Genomic DNA, 13394 nt, shown 5'->3' with positions numbered 1-13394 from the left:
CATCTAGTGACTGGCTTACAGAGGATAGAAGGCTTAAAACTACTACAGATAACTGAGGGCATGTCTACACTACAAACTTAAGTTGATCTATGTTAGGTCAACTTATACCCACAGTAGTAATTACTGCTGTGGTTTGTGTCCAGACTAACCTCCTTCTGTCAGTGGTGCGCATCCACAACAGGAGTATTTCCACTGACTTAAGAGGGGCAGTGTGGAGGGCTGAGGGGCTGGGATCTCAGCTCCGTACACAGCTTTCTCCTCTGTCCCCCGCCAGGCTCTTTGCTACATTCTCCCCACCAGGAGCCCAGCTGCACCCTCATGCTCTTGGCTGCCTGGGTGGGGAGCCGGGAGCCCGGGCAGCAGTCTTACTGAGAGCAGAGAGCCAGGAGCCTGGGGATAGCTGTGCTCTAGCTAGAGCCCTCCATCTGCCCTGGCATGACAGCCCAAGCTGTAAGTCCGGCTTTCTCGTCAATTTCACGGTTCCAACAGGGAGCTGTGAAATTGACACAGATGACAGCTAACAGCCGATGTAAGAATCTGCAGTGTCTACACGGACGCTGTGTTGTCCTGACTATACCAATGTAAGTCCTATGCCTCTTGTGGAGGTGGAATTATTATGTCAGTGTAGTAGGGTACTTACATCCCCAGAAACAAGGCTGTAGCATAGACACACTGACATAATTAGGTCAACATAAGCTGCCTTACATCAACCTAATTCTGCAGTGTAGACCAGGCCTGAGATGCTCCTTTTAGCTGAAATGAGAGACCTGTGTGTTTGGCTTAGAAGCCATTAGTACTATTATATGCTTATGCAATATGCTACATGAAAATGTAATAGCAGATGACTGTGCCAATATGGATTCAGTTCTGAAAATTCCCCTTATCTACATTTTAGTCATCTGTCTCAACTTAAATCAAATATTCAGTAACCCCCTCAGTTATTTGAACTACTGTTTTTCTCTGCTTTTGATATTCCCGATATTTCAGATAAACAGGGTTGGATTTCATCTTTGTCTGACCCCCTGCATTTCTATGAATTTTTATTTACTAATACTTTAAAAAGACACAGCTGTAAGATATATTTCAGGGAATTGTTATCACTGACTTGTATTTTAACTGCTACTCTGGAAAGCAAAATATAATTTGTTCAGAAAATGAAAACTGATAAAATATTCATGCACACTCCTTTTGTCATATCTTGGGTTCTTTATTTAGAACAATACTTAAATCAGTTTGATTTGATTCCATCTTGTGACCTTTTCAAAATTAAAAGTACTTTTAATGATAGATTTTTTCCTTTTTTGAAGTAATAATGTGAAAAATGTTTTCTTATCTGAGAGTATTTAAATGTATATTAAAATAGTGATTTGATCTTTGAACTTCTACAATTTTAGATTATTTAAACTAAGTGATTTATTTGTACTTAAAGACCTATTTATGTATGTGGAAGCATTACCTCTTTCATGTCTAATGCCTACAGTTTTTCAGTAGAAAAACATTTGTCACACGGTGACAAACAAGTCGATATTTCACTGGATAGATAGCAACATTTGAAAGCTAGTCTAGTAGGCTAGTTATAAAATGCCAGACATTGACGGTTTGTTTAAAAACGCATCTCTTTTCAATTTTTCTTCAGTACTGTGTCCTTCAAATGTCCCTTGTCATGTTGCATTGTTTCCTTTACATTTTGGAAGTCTTCCAGAGACCTGTTATGCCAGGATGCTTTTCTTCGATGTCTTATGTATGATATTTAAATTGTGGCTTGTGTCATCACATCAGTCTCTGTTCACTTGAATGTTTTTTATAATGAAGGCCCCAGGTTAATTTTAACCCCAGGTTGAAACAGGGATTTCCATCATTGTAATATAATTTTTGTACACTTAGATTAACTATATTATAACACTCTGAGGCTACAACCACATTTACAAGATCCTTTAAACATTTTTGTACTGTAGATAAGGCTTACGAAAGTCTATCTTTGTGATACAGCAGATATTTTTCTAATGGAAATTTGAAAGGAATTCAGAACTTTTTTTGCAAAGAAAGGAATGCTGCTCATTTTCTATCATAAATGGTTGAAAACAAATATTTTGCCTACGTTCAGTCACCCAGATAATTCTTGTTAAAGTCTGTCTTGTCTCAGTGAAATTATGACATAGTAGTAAATCACTCTTCTGGGCTCTTGCCATAAGCCTTTTGCAAAAATGAAAAGTTAGTGCCTTTTATGATTGTTTATTCATGTGAAAAATCAAACATTCTAACTGAAAACTGAAATCTCAAATTTAGCTCACATTTCTGACATTTATGTAGCTCATACAATATATGTTACTCTTACAATTACAAAACTAACCCTAGATTTTGAAATTAATTTGCTGGTATTTTAAGATATTCAGTGGTTCTCCTTTAATCTTTGCTTTGTTTCAATTGCAGGTGAGGTATTTGACTATCTGGTTGCACATGGAAGAATGAAGGAAAAGGAAGCAAGAGCTAAATTTAGACAAGTATGTATAATAGACTAACAACTCTTAATTCGTCAACTTTAGTATTAAAACACATGGGAAAAATAGTTGACAGTGAACTTTCCACTGGTGCTTTCAAGCACGCTCTGTTGCTGACTTTTTGTTGCATTAAACAGGGAAAAACTTGTAGATTATTATAGATTCCCTGGCCTTATTTTCCTTACCAGCTTTTATTGATGATCTAATCCATGGCACACAATCTGTGGACAGCGATCTAAGAAAGAAAGAAAGATCAGGAGTTAACTTCATTTTAAAAATCTGATAGCACAGAGGCAACAAGCACAACAGTTGAAGGAGGTCATATAATTTTACACACAACCTAATGTTTCAATTTATGTTAAGGAAATTTTGCATGAAATAAATCTCATAACATAAATGGACACCTTTATGCTTGTCTGTTCTGTCTTGAATAGAATAGTGTGTGCACCATTAGTTATTTGGGAAACAGTGGAAATGTAGGAATAACTCGCTTATTCCCTGTATCTAATATTTTAATGTGTGTGATTCATTTCTGTGGAAATGTACTGTGCAGAGAAGTTTTACTGATATGAACAATAACCTCACTAAAGTAAATGTGACAGTCGCAATAAACACTAATAAGAAAAAAGGACAGTATTATTTAGGACAGCTTAACCCATTATAAGGAGGCAAAAATAAAATCAATAAATGAAAGCACTATTTCTCTTATCATTTGAATCCTCCGTAAGTCTTGCAGTATCCTCCTTAATCTTTTGCAAGGTCCAGCTGGCAGACTTCACATCCCAGAAGATATTCTTTGAGTAGTGTGCAGATTGACAGACAGTAAGAACCATTTCTGCCCCTCATTCACAAAATCCTGGGGTGTGTTGTTTTTGTTTAACAGACTGTATTCAAGGTTCCTATGCTTAGATTCAGGAAGACAGAAAAATCTCCCCTTCAAATTCAGAGTTTTTGTGTGTGTGTTGCTTTTGCCCTCTGTCCCTCATAGTCCCAATGATATTAGCTTCTGGAGTTATCATTCCCATCTAAGATGTTGCGCTGTACTATTTTTCTAAATCTGAAAGGTTATCCTTCAGATTCAAACCCAGTAATTTAAATCAAGTTTTTCTAAGATTCGAAAGGATCAGGGAATTTTCTCCCCGCTGGCATGCCTATTACTAATTTTCAGCGGTCAAATCTGGTTCTACCAGTATGTTCACTCTTCTCCATGGCTATCATTATTGTTCTTAATCAGGAGATTTAAAAAAAAAAATGTTCTGTCACAGTACTTACATGTTTTGTTACTTCATCTACAATGTTGTGTACAGTTTATCCTTCGATCCTGGTTATTTTATTGAAGTCCACTGACTTCTCTGAAAGGGAGTTTGAATCAGAAGGCATGAAGGCTATCTTACAAGTATAAGCTTCAGGGTTTCTTCACACTGCTACTATGTCAGTGAGCAAACACAGTTAGCAAAGATAATGCCGACACAGCTTGCTTGACCCCACTGAAGTCCACATAAATCCATTTTATAAGTCTTATTTTTATTTTTCTGCATTTCTATAATAGCTTCAGATAGATTTTTCTCATAGTATAATAGGGTTTCACTTTAAGTCCATCCACTAACTAGTTTAACAATGAGACAATAGTTACCTCTAAGGGTAGGTTTACACTTACCTTCCAGGTCGACGTGGTGAGTTCGAACTCCGAGAAGTCGAACTATCGCGTCTGATCTAGACGCGATAGTTCGAACTCCGGAAGCGCTGCGGTCGACTCTGGTACTCCACCACTGTAAACGGCGGTGGCGGAGTCGGCGGGGGAGCCGCGGAGTTCGACCCCGCCGTGTCTGGACGGGTGAGTAGGTCGAACTAGGGTACTTCGAATTCAGCTACGCTATTCACGTAGCTGAATTTGCGTACCCTAGTTCGACCCCACTTCTTAGTGTAGACCAGGCCTAAGAAAAGCTGGAGGAGCAATAGTAATTTGCATCTGCCATAATGTTGAGCCTGGCAGAGACTGTATTTTGTCATGTCTTGTTTGCTTTTAATTTTGCCTCTCTTCACTTCTGTAGCAGCCATTTCTGTATCGAGTTATGTTGGAAGTAAATCATTGCACACCTGCCCAACTTAAAAAATTGTCCAGGAAGGGCAGGTTCAGCATGGATCTAAAATCCTTCACAAGAAAGTATATTGATTCTGTGGTATGCATATTCTGTGGCCCCAGGAGCGTAAAGATTTCTGGAGTTTGATCTCAATTTTGAATTTTATGTGTTGTAAAGAAAATTCCAAACTGGAGTTTCTTAAGCCACTCTTTCCCCAAAGAATTTGTAAAACAGAAGTCACTGAACTCCAGTACTAGAAACCTGGCTCATAATATTAAAAATAAACTGAAGGTATACAGCAACTTTTAGAAGGTTCTACTAATCATATAGTCCTTTTGAGTGAGCATTTTCCATCCTGGCACTGTCATTTGGGGGCACAGGATAATAAGAGCAATATTTTGGTACATGCTCAACTTCTTTGCTGTCATCCAGGTTTTTCCTCTACTTTGAAATAGTGTGACCATGGCTGATTATGCTGCAGTAAATAGCTTATGTATTATGCATAGCAGGCATGTTTAACAGGTAAAGTATGAAAGGGTGCAAATGCCAAAAATATAACCATGCTCTGCTGCTTTCCATTTTAAGCTGCTTTTGTGCCTCAGAGAGCAAATATTTGCACTTTAAAGATGTTTTGGATTCTTCAGATCATTTACTTCCTCTTGCCCTACCCTCAGGCCTCTGGGTTGATGGTCTGCTCTGGAGAATTTTTCTGCTGAGTAAGGATGATCAATGTGTGAGATGATGTATGAATAAAAATTAATGTAAAAACAAGGAACCCAAGTTTGTGCCTTTTGGGAAACGAGCAAATTAGGTAACTAATGCCCCCGTACTACTCCTCCCCTGCGTTTGTTTGTTAGTAAGTAGCTTTCATTAATCTTTCTGCCTCTTCTCTGAAAAACTCTAGAAGCAGGGCCATTTGTTAATATTCTTCTTCGAGTGCTTGTTCATGTCAGTTCCAATTAGGTGTGTGCGCATCGCGTACACAGTCATTGAAAAGTTTTCCCTTAGCAGCTCCCGTCGGGTCAGCTGTGGAGCCCCCTGGAGTGGCGCCTTCTTTCCATAGTGTAGTTAGTTTAGTTGTAGTTACTGTTAGTAGATAGTGTATATATAGTAAGGTTTGGGAGGGGGTTTTCCCCAATCCCAACTGCCCTACCCTTGTGCTCCGGGGTGTGCCATGAGCCCAAAGCTTTAAACCCTGCGGAACCTGCAATAAACCTATACCAACAAGCGACCCCCACAACTCGTGTCTGGGGAGGCACACAAGACAGATAGGTGCAAGATTTGCAGGACTTTCTGCCCAAGGACGAAAAAGGAGCGAGATTTCCGACTTAAGCAGTTGCTCTTCGACCCCAGTCTGCTGCGGACCACCAGGACCTGGCACTGACCGCATCAGTACGGAATGCCATGGCATCAGTATGAGACATGGTGCCGAGGAAGGACTCTAGTCTAAGAGACCCTCGTCACTGGCACTCTTTGGCACCGCATGCTGAGGAGACAACCCGGCACTGCTCGCATTCGCCGGTGCCATACAACCGGCATAGAAAAGTGACGGGGGGCGCTCTGTGGTGCTGAAAGCAGCTGGACTGGCAGGCGCTGCACCGGTGCGTCCCTTGAAGGAGCTCCCGGCACCCAAGCAGCAAGAGTCAGCGCCGTCAACTTCAGTTCCCCCACGGTGACTGCGAGTCCGGCACCCAGGAACTCCTCAGCTGGGCAGTGCCAGGTGGAGGAGTTGGAGCTACTTTCCACCCCGGACACTTTTGCAGCTGCCAGAGATTTAATTGCCATGATGGCTCTTTAGCCCCTGGCAGTCAGAGATAAGCCTCCAGCGCCGCTGCGACTGGTGCCCTCTAAAGGCAAGCTGACCGTGATGACCAACTTCTCCTGCCCGGCACTGTTAGCCTCGGCACCGGTCCAGATTGCCATTGTCAAGGCACCGCTCTTTGGCACTGGATTCCATGCAGGGTTCTCCGGCACCAGGAGGACATCACTCCCCTTTCTTGGCACAGAGAAAGGAGCGGCACCAATCCCCAGCTCCGAGAGAACTAGCAACAGATTCCCAGCAGGGGCACCTCGACACCAATCCCCTGTATCATCAGCTCGGCACCAGTCCCTGGCACAGGACCCTTCAGCTCCACCATGGTCATCACGGTTGAGATCTGTCTCATCGGACTCGGACAGTAATTCTTTCTATTCCCATTGCAGCCGACCCAGATCTGACAGGCGATGGAAGTAGTCACTAATGGCATGGCACCCCCAGTGATAGCCTCCGGCACAATAGCCCTTTTGGACCCCCAGGCCTTACCCTCAGGCCCAGGGCTCTTTTTCCAGGGGCTCCCGCTCGGAGGTATCTGAGCACCGACTGGCCTATGCCCTGGGGATCTGAGGCGACTTTAGCACAAGCCCCACTGCTGGCCCAGATCGTCGGCGAGGCAAGACCCATTGCAAGGTCAGGCTACTGCCAGCATGGCTACAGTCGCCACAGAGACCCCAGACACTGACCATGAGGAGGTCAGGGAGTCGGAGGGCCAGGAGGACCCCGGTCTGCCTCTGGCCACCTCATTTTCATCCCCGAACGAGGCAGTGGGAGGAGCTTCAACCTCGGGCCCTCCTCCAGTTGACCATAGGGCTCACCAGGACCTTCTCCAGAGGATTGCCTGTAACATAGGCTTTCAGGCAGAGGAAGTGGTCGAACCTGAGGACCCCATGGTCGACATCCTTGCGCCAGAAGGACCATCCTGGATAGCTCTGCCACTAAAAAAAAGTGGTCCAGAGCAATCTTAAGGCTCTATGGCAGACCCCTGCTTCAATCCTGCCTACTGTCAGAGGTGTGGAGCGCAAGTACTTCGTTCCGTCTAAGGGGTACGAGTATCTGTTCTCTCACCTGCCACCATGCTCTCTGGTAGTGTCAGTGGTTAATCAGAGAGCAGCAGGGGCCAGCCAAAATTCCAAAGAGTTGAAAAGGATGGACCTTTTCGGCAGGAAGGTTTGCGCAACTGGTGGCCTGCAGCTGAGGATAGCTAACCAGCAAGCTGTCCTTCTCACTAGATGTAACTTCAACTCGTGTGACTCTGTGTCGAAGTTCAAGGAGCTGATTCCACCAGACTCCAGAGCCAAGTTCTCGACTATTATTGATGAAGGGAAGGCAGTGGCGCAGACCTCTTTGCAGGCTTTGTTGGACTTTGCGGATTCGGTTGTCCACACCATTTCCTCAGGTATAGCCATGGGGAGGCAATCCTGGCTACAGGCATCGGGGTTGCCCCCGGAGGTGCAGCAAACCCTGGAGGACCTACCATTTGAAAGTGCAGGGTTATTTTCCGAGCAAACAGACTCCCACACAGCTTAAAGGTCTCCCGGGCGACTATGAAATCGTTGGGCATGCACACTCCGGCAACCCAATGAAAACATTTCAAGCCCCAACGGCAACAACAATGCCCATATCCTCCTCAGGTGGGGCAGGATTTTTATAGGCATAGGGGCAGGAATGGCAGGCACAAACCTTCCAATCCCCTTCTGGGCAGGGCCAAAGTCTGACCAAACCTTTGTTGGGCTGTAAGAAGGCCTTTTGAAAGTGAGTCCGAGGATGGCACACCCACCCTGACACCAGATTCTTCCCTTTGTTTCACGAATCATCTATCCCAGTTCCTACCGTGCTTGATCCCAAATAACATCGGACTGCTGGGTTCTTCACATAGTAGAAGTGGAATATTCTCTCCAATTCTGCTCCTCCCCTGCCTCCCACCCCCCTTCCCTGTCCCTCTTCAGACACCCTTCTAACAAGCAACTCCTTATCCAGGAGGTGCAGATGCTCCTCACCATAGGAGCAGTGGAGGAGGTTCCTCAAGAGCTATGGGGCAAGGGATTCTATTCCCACTATTTCCTAATCCCCAAGACAAAAGGGAGGGGTCTCAGACCCATTCTAGACCTGCAAGGACTCAACAAATTCATGGTCAAGTTGAAGTTCCGCATAGTCTCCCTGAGCACAATTATCCCTTCCCTGGATCTGGGGGACTGGTACGCCGCCCTTGACCGAAAGACACATATTTTCACATAGCCGTTCGGCCTGCGCACAGACGAAATCTGGAGAAATCAGGGGCAGGTCTACCCATACCTTGATGACTGGCTGCTCAGGGGGCGCACCAGGGAGCATGTTGAATCTCACGTCAGTTTAGTCAGATCAACTTTAGAAAGACTGGGCCATCTCCTCAAAGTGAACAAGTCAACCTTGTCTCCGACCCAGAGAATAGAGATTGGAGCGGTGCTGGACTCGGTACATGCAAGGGCATTTTTACCGAAGACCCAATTCCAAGCCATGTCAAATATTATTTAAGGTCTCTGGCGGTACCCAACCACTACTGCAAGGGGATTCCCGAGTCTCCTTGGCCACATGGCAGCCTGCACTTATGTGCTCTGGAATGACAGACAGAGTCGCAAATCCCTGCAAGCGTGGCTCGTGTCTGCCTATCACCTGGACTCAGTGGTGAAGGTGCCAGAGCACATACTCGAGTCCCTCCAGTGGTGGCTTGACCCTCGGATGGTGTGTGAAGGAGTCCCCTTCAACAGCCCCAGCCCTCCTTGTCCCTGGTAAAGGACGCGTCAGCTCTGGGTTGGGGTGCGCATTTGGGAGATCTCCTGAAACAGGGCCTATGGTCACAGGATGAACTCTCCCATCATACCAATATCAAGGAGCTCAGGGCAGTACGAGTAGCATGCAAAACTTCTCAGGCCCGGCTGCAAGGACAGTGCGTGGCAATGATGACGGACAACAGCACTGCCATGTTTTACATCAATAAGCAGAGTGAAGTCCATTCCTCCCATCTATGTGGAGAAACCCTCCGCCTATGGGAGTTCTGCATCACCCACTCCATTCATCGGGAGGAGTCCTATATCCCAGGAGTTCAGAGCGAGTGGTCCATCTGTCCGGATGTCATACGCTCCATCTTCCAAAGGTGAGGGTTTCCCCAGGTCGATCTGTTTGCCATCCGGAGCAACAGAAAGTGCTCAATGCTCTGCTCCTTCCAGAGTCACAGCCCTGGCTCAATCATGGATGCGTTTATGCTACCCGTGGGAGGCCAACTGCTGTATTCCTTCCCCCCCGATCCCTCTCATGCACAAGGTACTTCTCAAGGTCTGCAGGGACAGAGTGGAGGTAATTCTGGTGTCCCCAGCGTGGCCTCGACAATACTGGTACATTGTGTTTCTGGAGCTGTCAGTAGACACCCTGATTGCATTACTACTCCACCCAGATCTGATCACTCAGGACCACTGTCACCTTCACCCCCAGACCTCCAGTCGCTCCATCTCACAGCCTGGAAGCTTCATGATTAAACCCCGCAGAACTTCTGTGCTCAGAACCAGTAAGAAAGGTCCTACTTGGCACTTATTTAGCTAAGTGGAAAAGGTTCACTTGCTGGTGTACCCAGCAGCACACACCTCCACTCCAGGCGCCTATACCACTTATTCTAGAGTACCTTCTGCACCTGAAACACCAAAGCCTGGCAGCATCATCTATCAAGGTACATCTCGGTGCTATCTCGGCCTTCCACCCTGGAGCGTTCAGACACTCCATATTCGCCAACCCCATGGTAGGACATTTCCTCAAGGGTCTGGAATGGCTACATCCTCAAGTTAGACAGCCTGTTCCTACGTGGGACCTTAACCTGGTCCTCGCCAGGCCCATGGGGCCCCCTTTTGAACCTCTGACGACTTGCTCACTCCTCTGCATCTCATAGAAGGTAGCCTTCCTTGTCACCATTACATCAGCTAGGAGGGTGTCGGAGTTAAAGGTCCTTAGCTCCAGTCCACCATACACAGTCTTTCACAAGGATAAGGTGCAATTCAGGCCTCACCCAGCCTTTTTTCCCAAGAGAGTGTCACACTTCCATACTAGCCAAGACATTTTTCTACCTGTCTTCTATCCTAAGCCTCATCCCAGTAGTCGAGAGCAGAAGCTGCACTCATTTGATGTTTGGCAGGCGCTAGCATTCTACATTGAATGCACAAAGCCGTTCAGGCAGTCGAACTAGCTGTTCGTGGCGGTAGCAGACTGGATGAAAGGGCTCCTAGTCTAATCTTGAAGAATATCTTCCTGGATCACGGCATGCATCTGCACATGTTGCGAACTGGCCAAGGTCCCAGCCCCGGCACTTACAGCACATTCCACAAGGACACAGGCCTCGTCAACGGCGTTCCTGGCTCAGGTCCCGATACAAGAAATTTTTAGGGCAGCAACTTGGTCCTCAATGCATACGTTCACCTCTCACTATGCTATCACCTAGCACGCCAGAGGTGTTGTAGCATTCGGCAGAGCAGTGCTCCAATCAGTGATTCCTTAACTCCGACCCCACCTCTGGAGTGGAACTTGGGAGTCACCTGATTGGAATTGACATGAACAAGCACTCGAAGAAGGAAAACGGTTACTCACCTTCTCGTAACTGTTCCGAGATGTGGTGGTCATGTCAATACCAATCCGCACCCGCCTTCCCTTCTATTGAAGTAGTCGGTGAGAAGGAACTGAGGAGGTGCGGGGTTGGCTGGGTCCTATATCCAGCACCATGAAGGCGCCACTCCAGGAGGTTCCACAGCTGACCCAATGGGAGCTGCTAAGGGAAAACTTTCCGATGACTGTACACGTGGCGTGCACACACCTGATTGGAATGGACTTGAACAACACATCTCAAAGGACAACAGTTATGGGAAGGCGAGTAACCCATAATGATATTTGGAATTGGGCAGATGTAAGGACAAATTTATAGCTGTTTAGGCCTATTAAAAAAGCTCCACAAAATAAATCAGCAGTGCAGCATGTATCAGACAAGTAAGAAATAAAGTGCTAGTGACAGCTCCACAATGTAGATAGATTTCTCAGACTGAGACACCAATTTCATAATGCGAACAGAAGAGAGAAGGAAACCAATGAAATAATCAAAGGGACTGAGCCCAGAGAAATTATAAATAAAAACATTTTTGGTACAGTTCCTCATTGAATTTGAGTCCTTTTCCTTCAAACTGTTGGTCTGCTTTCCTTTGTCATGCCTGCTCTTTCCTTTCCATTCTAAGCTGTTGCCTCACTGTTTCAGCCCCTAAACTTGTCTACAGGTGCATCAGCTAGTACAGAATTGTCAGCAAAGAAAATCTCTTGATCAACATGTCATTGCTATGGCCATTTGGGATCAGAAGTGATGTTTGCTTCCACTTGAGAATGGCGTAACAATCAGACCATACTCTGTCTCTGCACCCTATTCAAGTGAGAGGCGCATGAGATACTTGTCATGTTGATGGCCCTGGAGACCTAGGGTTTCTGAGCATGGTGTGGGGAGGTGAGAAATATTGTAGAGCTCTGACTGGGGCATGGGGTGCTAGAGTAATAGAGGAAGAGAAGAAGGTAGACAGGTGGATGGGGTGTGAGGAGAAAGCTGATGATAAATTAATAAGCATTATAAAAAAGTCAGTAATTATAGAAAAAGAATCCAGAATGAGGGAGCCAGATACAGAAGGAAATAAAGTAGTAAATGAAAAATAAACAAGTGACTGTGTAGTTAACCTTTTTATAGAACATCTGCTTCCAAGCTGTTGTTTGATGTACATACATATAATCTGTAATACAGACTTGACATATTTTCATTTCAACACCAGAATGAAACACCTATCATTTAAGTGTAAAATGCAAAGAGATCTAGTCTTGATGTGAAGAATTTTTACTCTAACATGCTTGCAAATAATCTTGAGTTACTTCTAAACGTTGAAAAAATACGAGAAAATTCTTTCTTGACTCTGGTTGCATGGTCATACACACAGCATTGGACCTATTACCCAGCTATAAAGGAATTCTCCTGTTCTGATGTGAAAACTGGCAGTGAATTACAAAGTATAACATTACTTCACCTTTTTAAAATTGGTGATCTTCTTAAATGAAACATGCTAATAAACTTGCTCATTATAAAATTAAAAGAATATAAAGATTGATATTTCCTGACCTTTCAGTGTTGCTATGCAAAGTTGATTGCATGTCCAACCTTAATTCTGACCACTTGTTCTGTGCGTTACAGTAGTGTTTCATTACATGATCATATACTGTGTGTCAAATAAGACAGTGTAATGTCCAATTTTTTTCTACAGCTTTACATACATACATCACAGCTTATATTGGAGAGTACTACTCTGTGAATGCCACTGTCCACAAATGCCTTGTTTGTCATTTGCTGTGACCTTATGATCCACCATGCAAAGTTGCAGGAAAAAATACACCTCTACCTCGATATAATGCTGTCCTCGGGAGCCAAAAAATCTTACCGTGTTATAGGTGAAACTATGTTATTATCGAACTTGCTTTGATCCACCAGAGTGCGCAGCCCCGTCCCCCCCCGAGCACTGCTTTACATCTGAATTCGTGTTATGTTGGGTCGCGTTATATCGAGGTAGAGGTGTATTCTATATTTGAGAAATATACCTAAAAGTACACTGAAGAAGACCAGAGTTCCTTCACGTTCCCTTTATTATGCTACTCATTGCATAAAGTGCAAAATAAATGAGGTAAAGTGTGCTCAGCTCCTTGCCTGACTCATGATGGACAAACCTTCAGTAACTTATGACTCCATACTAACTTATCACACAAGTTGTTTCTCACACTCAAATAGCTGACCCATTTCCCCCCAAAGTATCTCTCAAAAAAAAAAAAAAATCTTCAGGCAGAATCTGGAAAATTTCAGCCCAATAGTGAAAATTTCAGAAAGTTGTGAATGAGTAAAGACATGAAATGAAAACCTTTCCGTGACCTTAATAGAAGGTGAGCCTGCCCTCCTTCTATAATCAGCCATGC

The 13394-nt window shown here is 44.7% G+C and overlaps 1 protein-coding gene across 5 annotated transcripts in view; it reads left to right on the top strand.

Moving 5' to 3' along the window:
• The window catches only part of MARK3 (microtubule affinity regulating kinase 3), a 93629-nt gene that overhangs the window by 42100 nt on the left and 38135 nt on the right, over positions 1-13394 (top strand). For all 5 annotated transcript variants that reach the window (XM_039534695.1, XM_039534696.1, XM_039534697.1 and 2 more), the window contains one exon: positions 2431-2501. In XM_039534695.1, the coding sequence (XP_039390629.1) occupies positions 2431-2501 (71 nt within the window). The remainder of the gene's footprint in view (positions 1-2430; positions 2502-13394) is intronic.

The sequence above is a fragment of the Mauremys reevesii genome, linkage group 4 (genome assembly GCF_016161935.1).
Source record: "Mauremys reevesii isolate NIE-2019 linkage group 4, ASM1616193v1, whole genome shotgun sequence".
Lineage (NCBI taxonomy): Eukaryota > Metazoa > Chordata > Testudines > Geoemydidae > Mauremys > Mauremys reevesii.
Note: the sequence above shows the minus strand (reverse complement) of the source record. Positions and strands in the feature narration are given on the sequence as shown.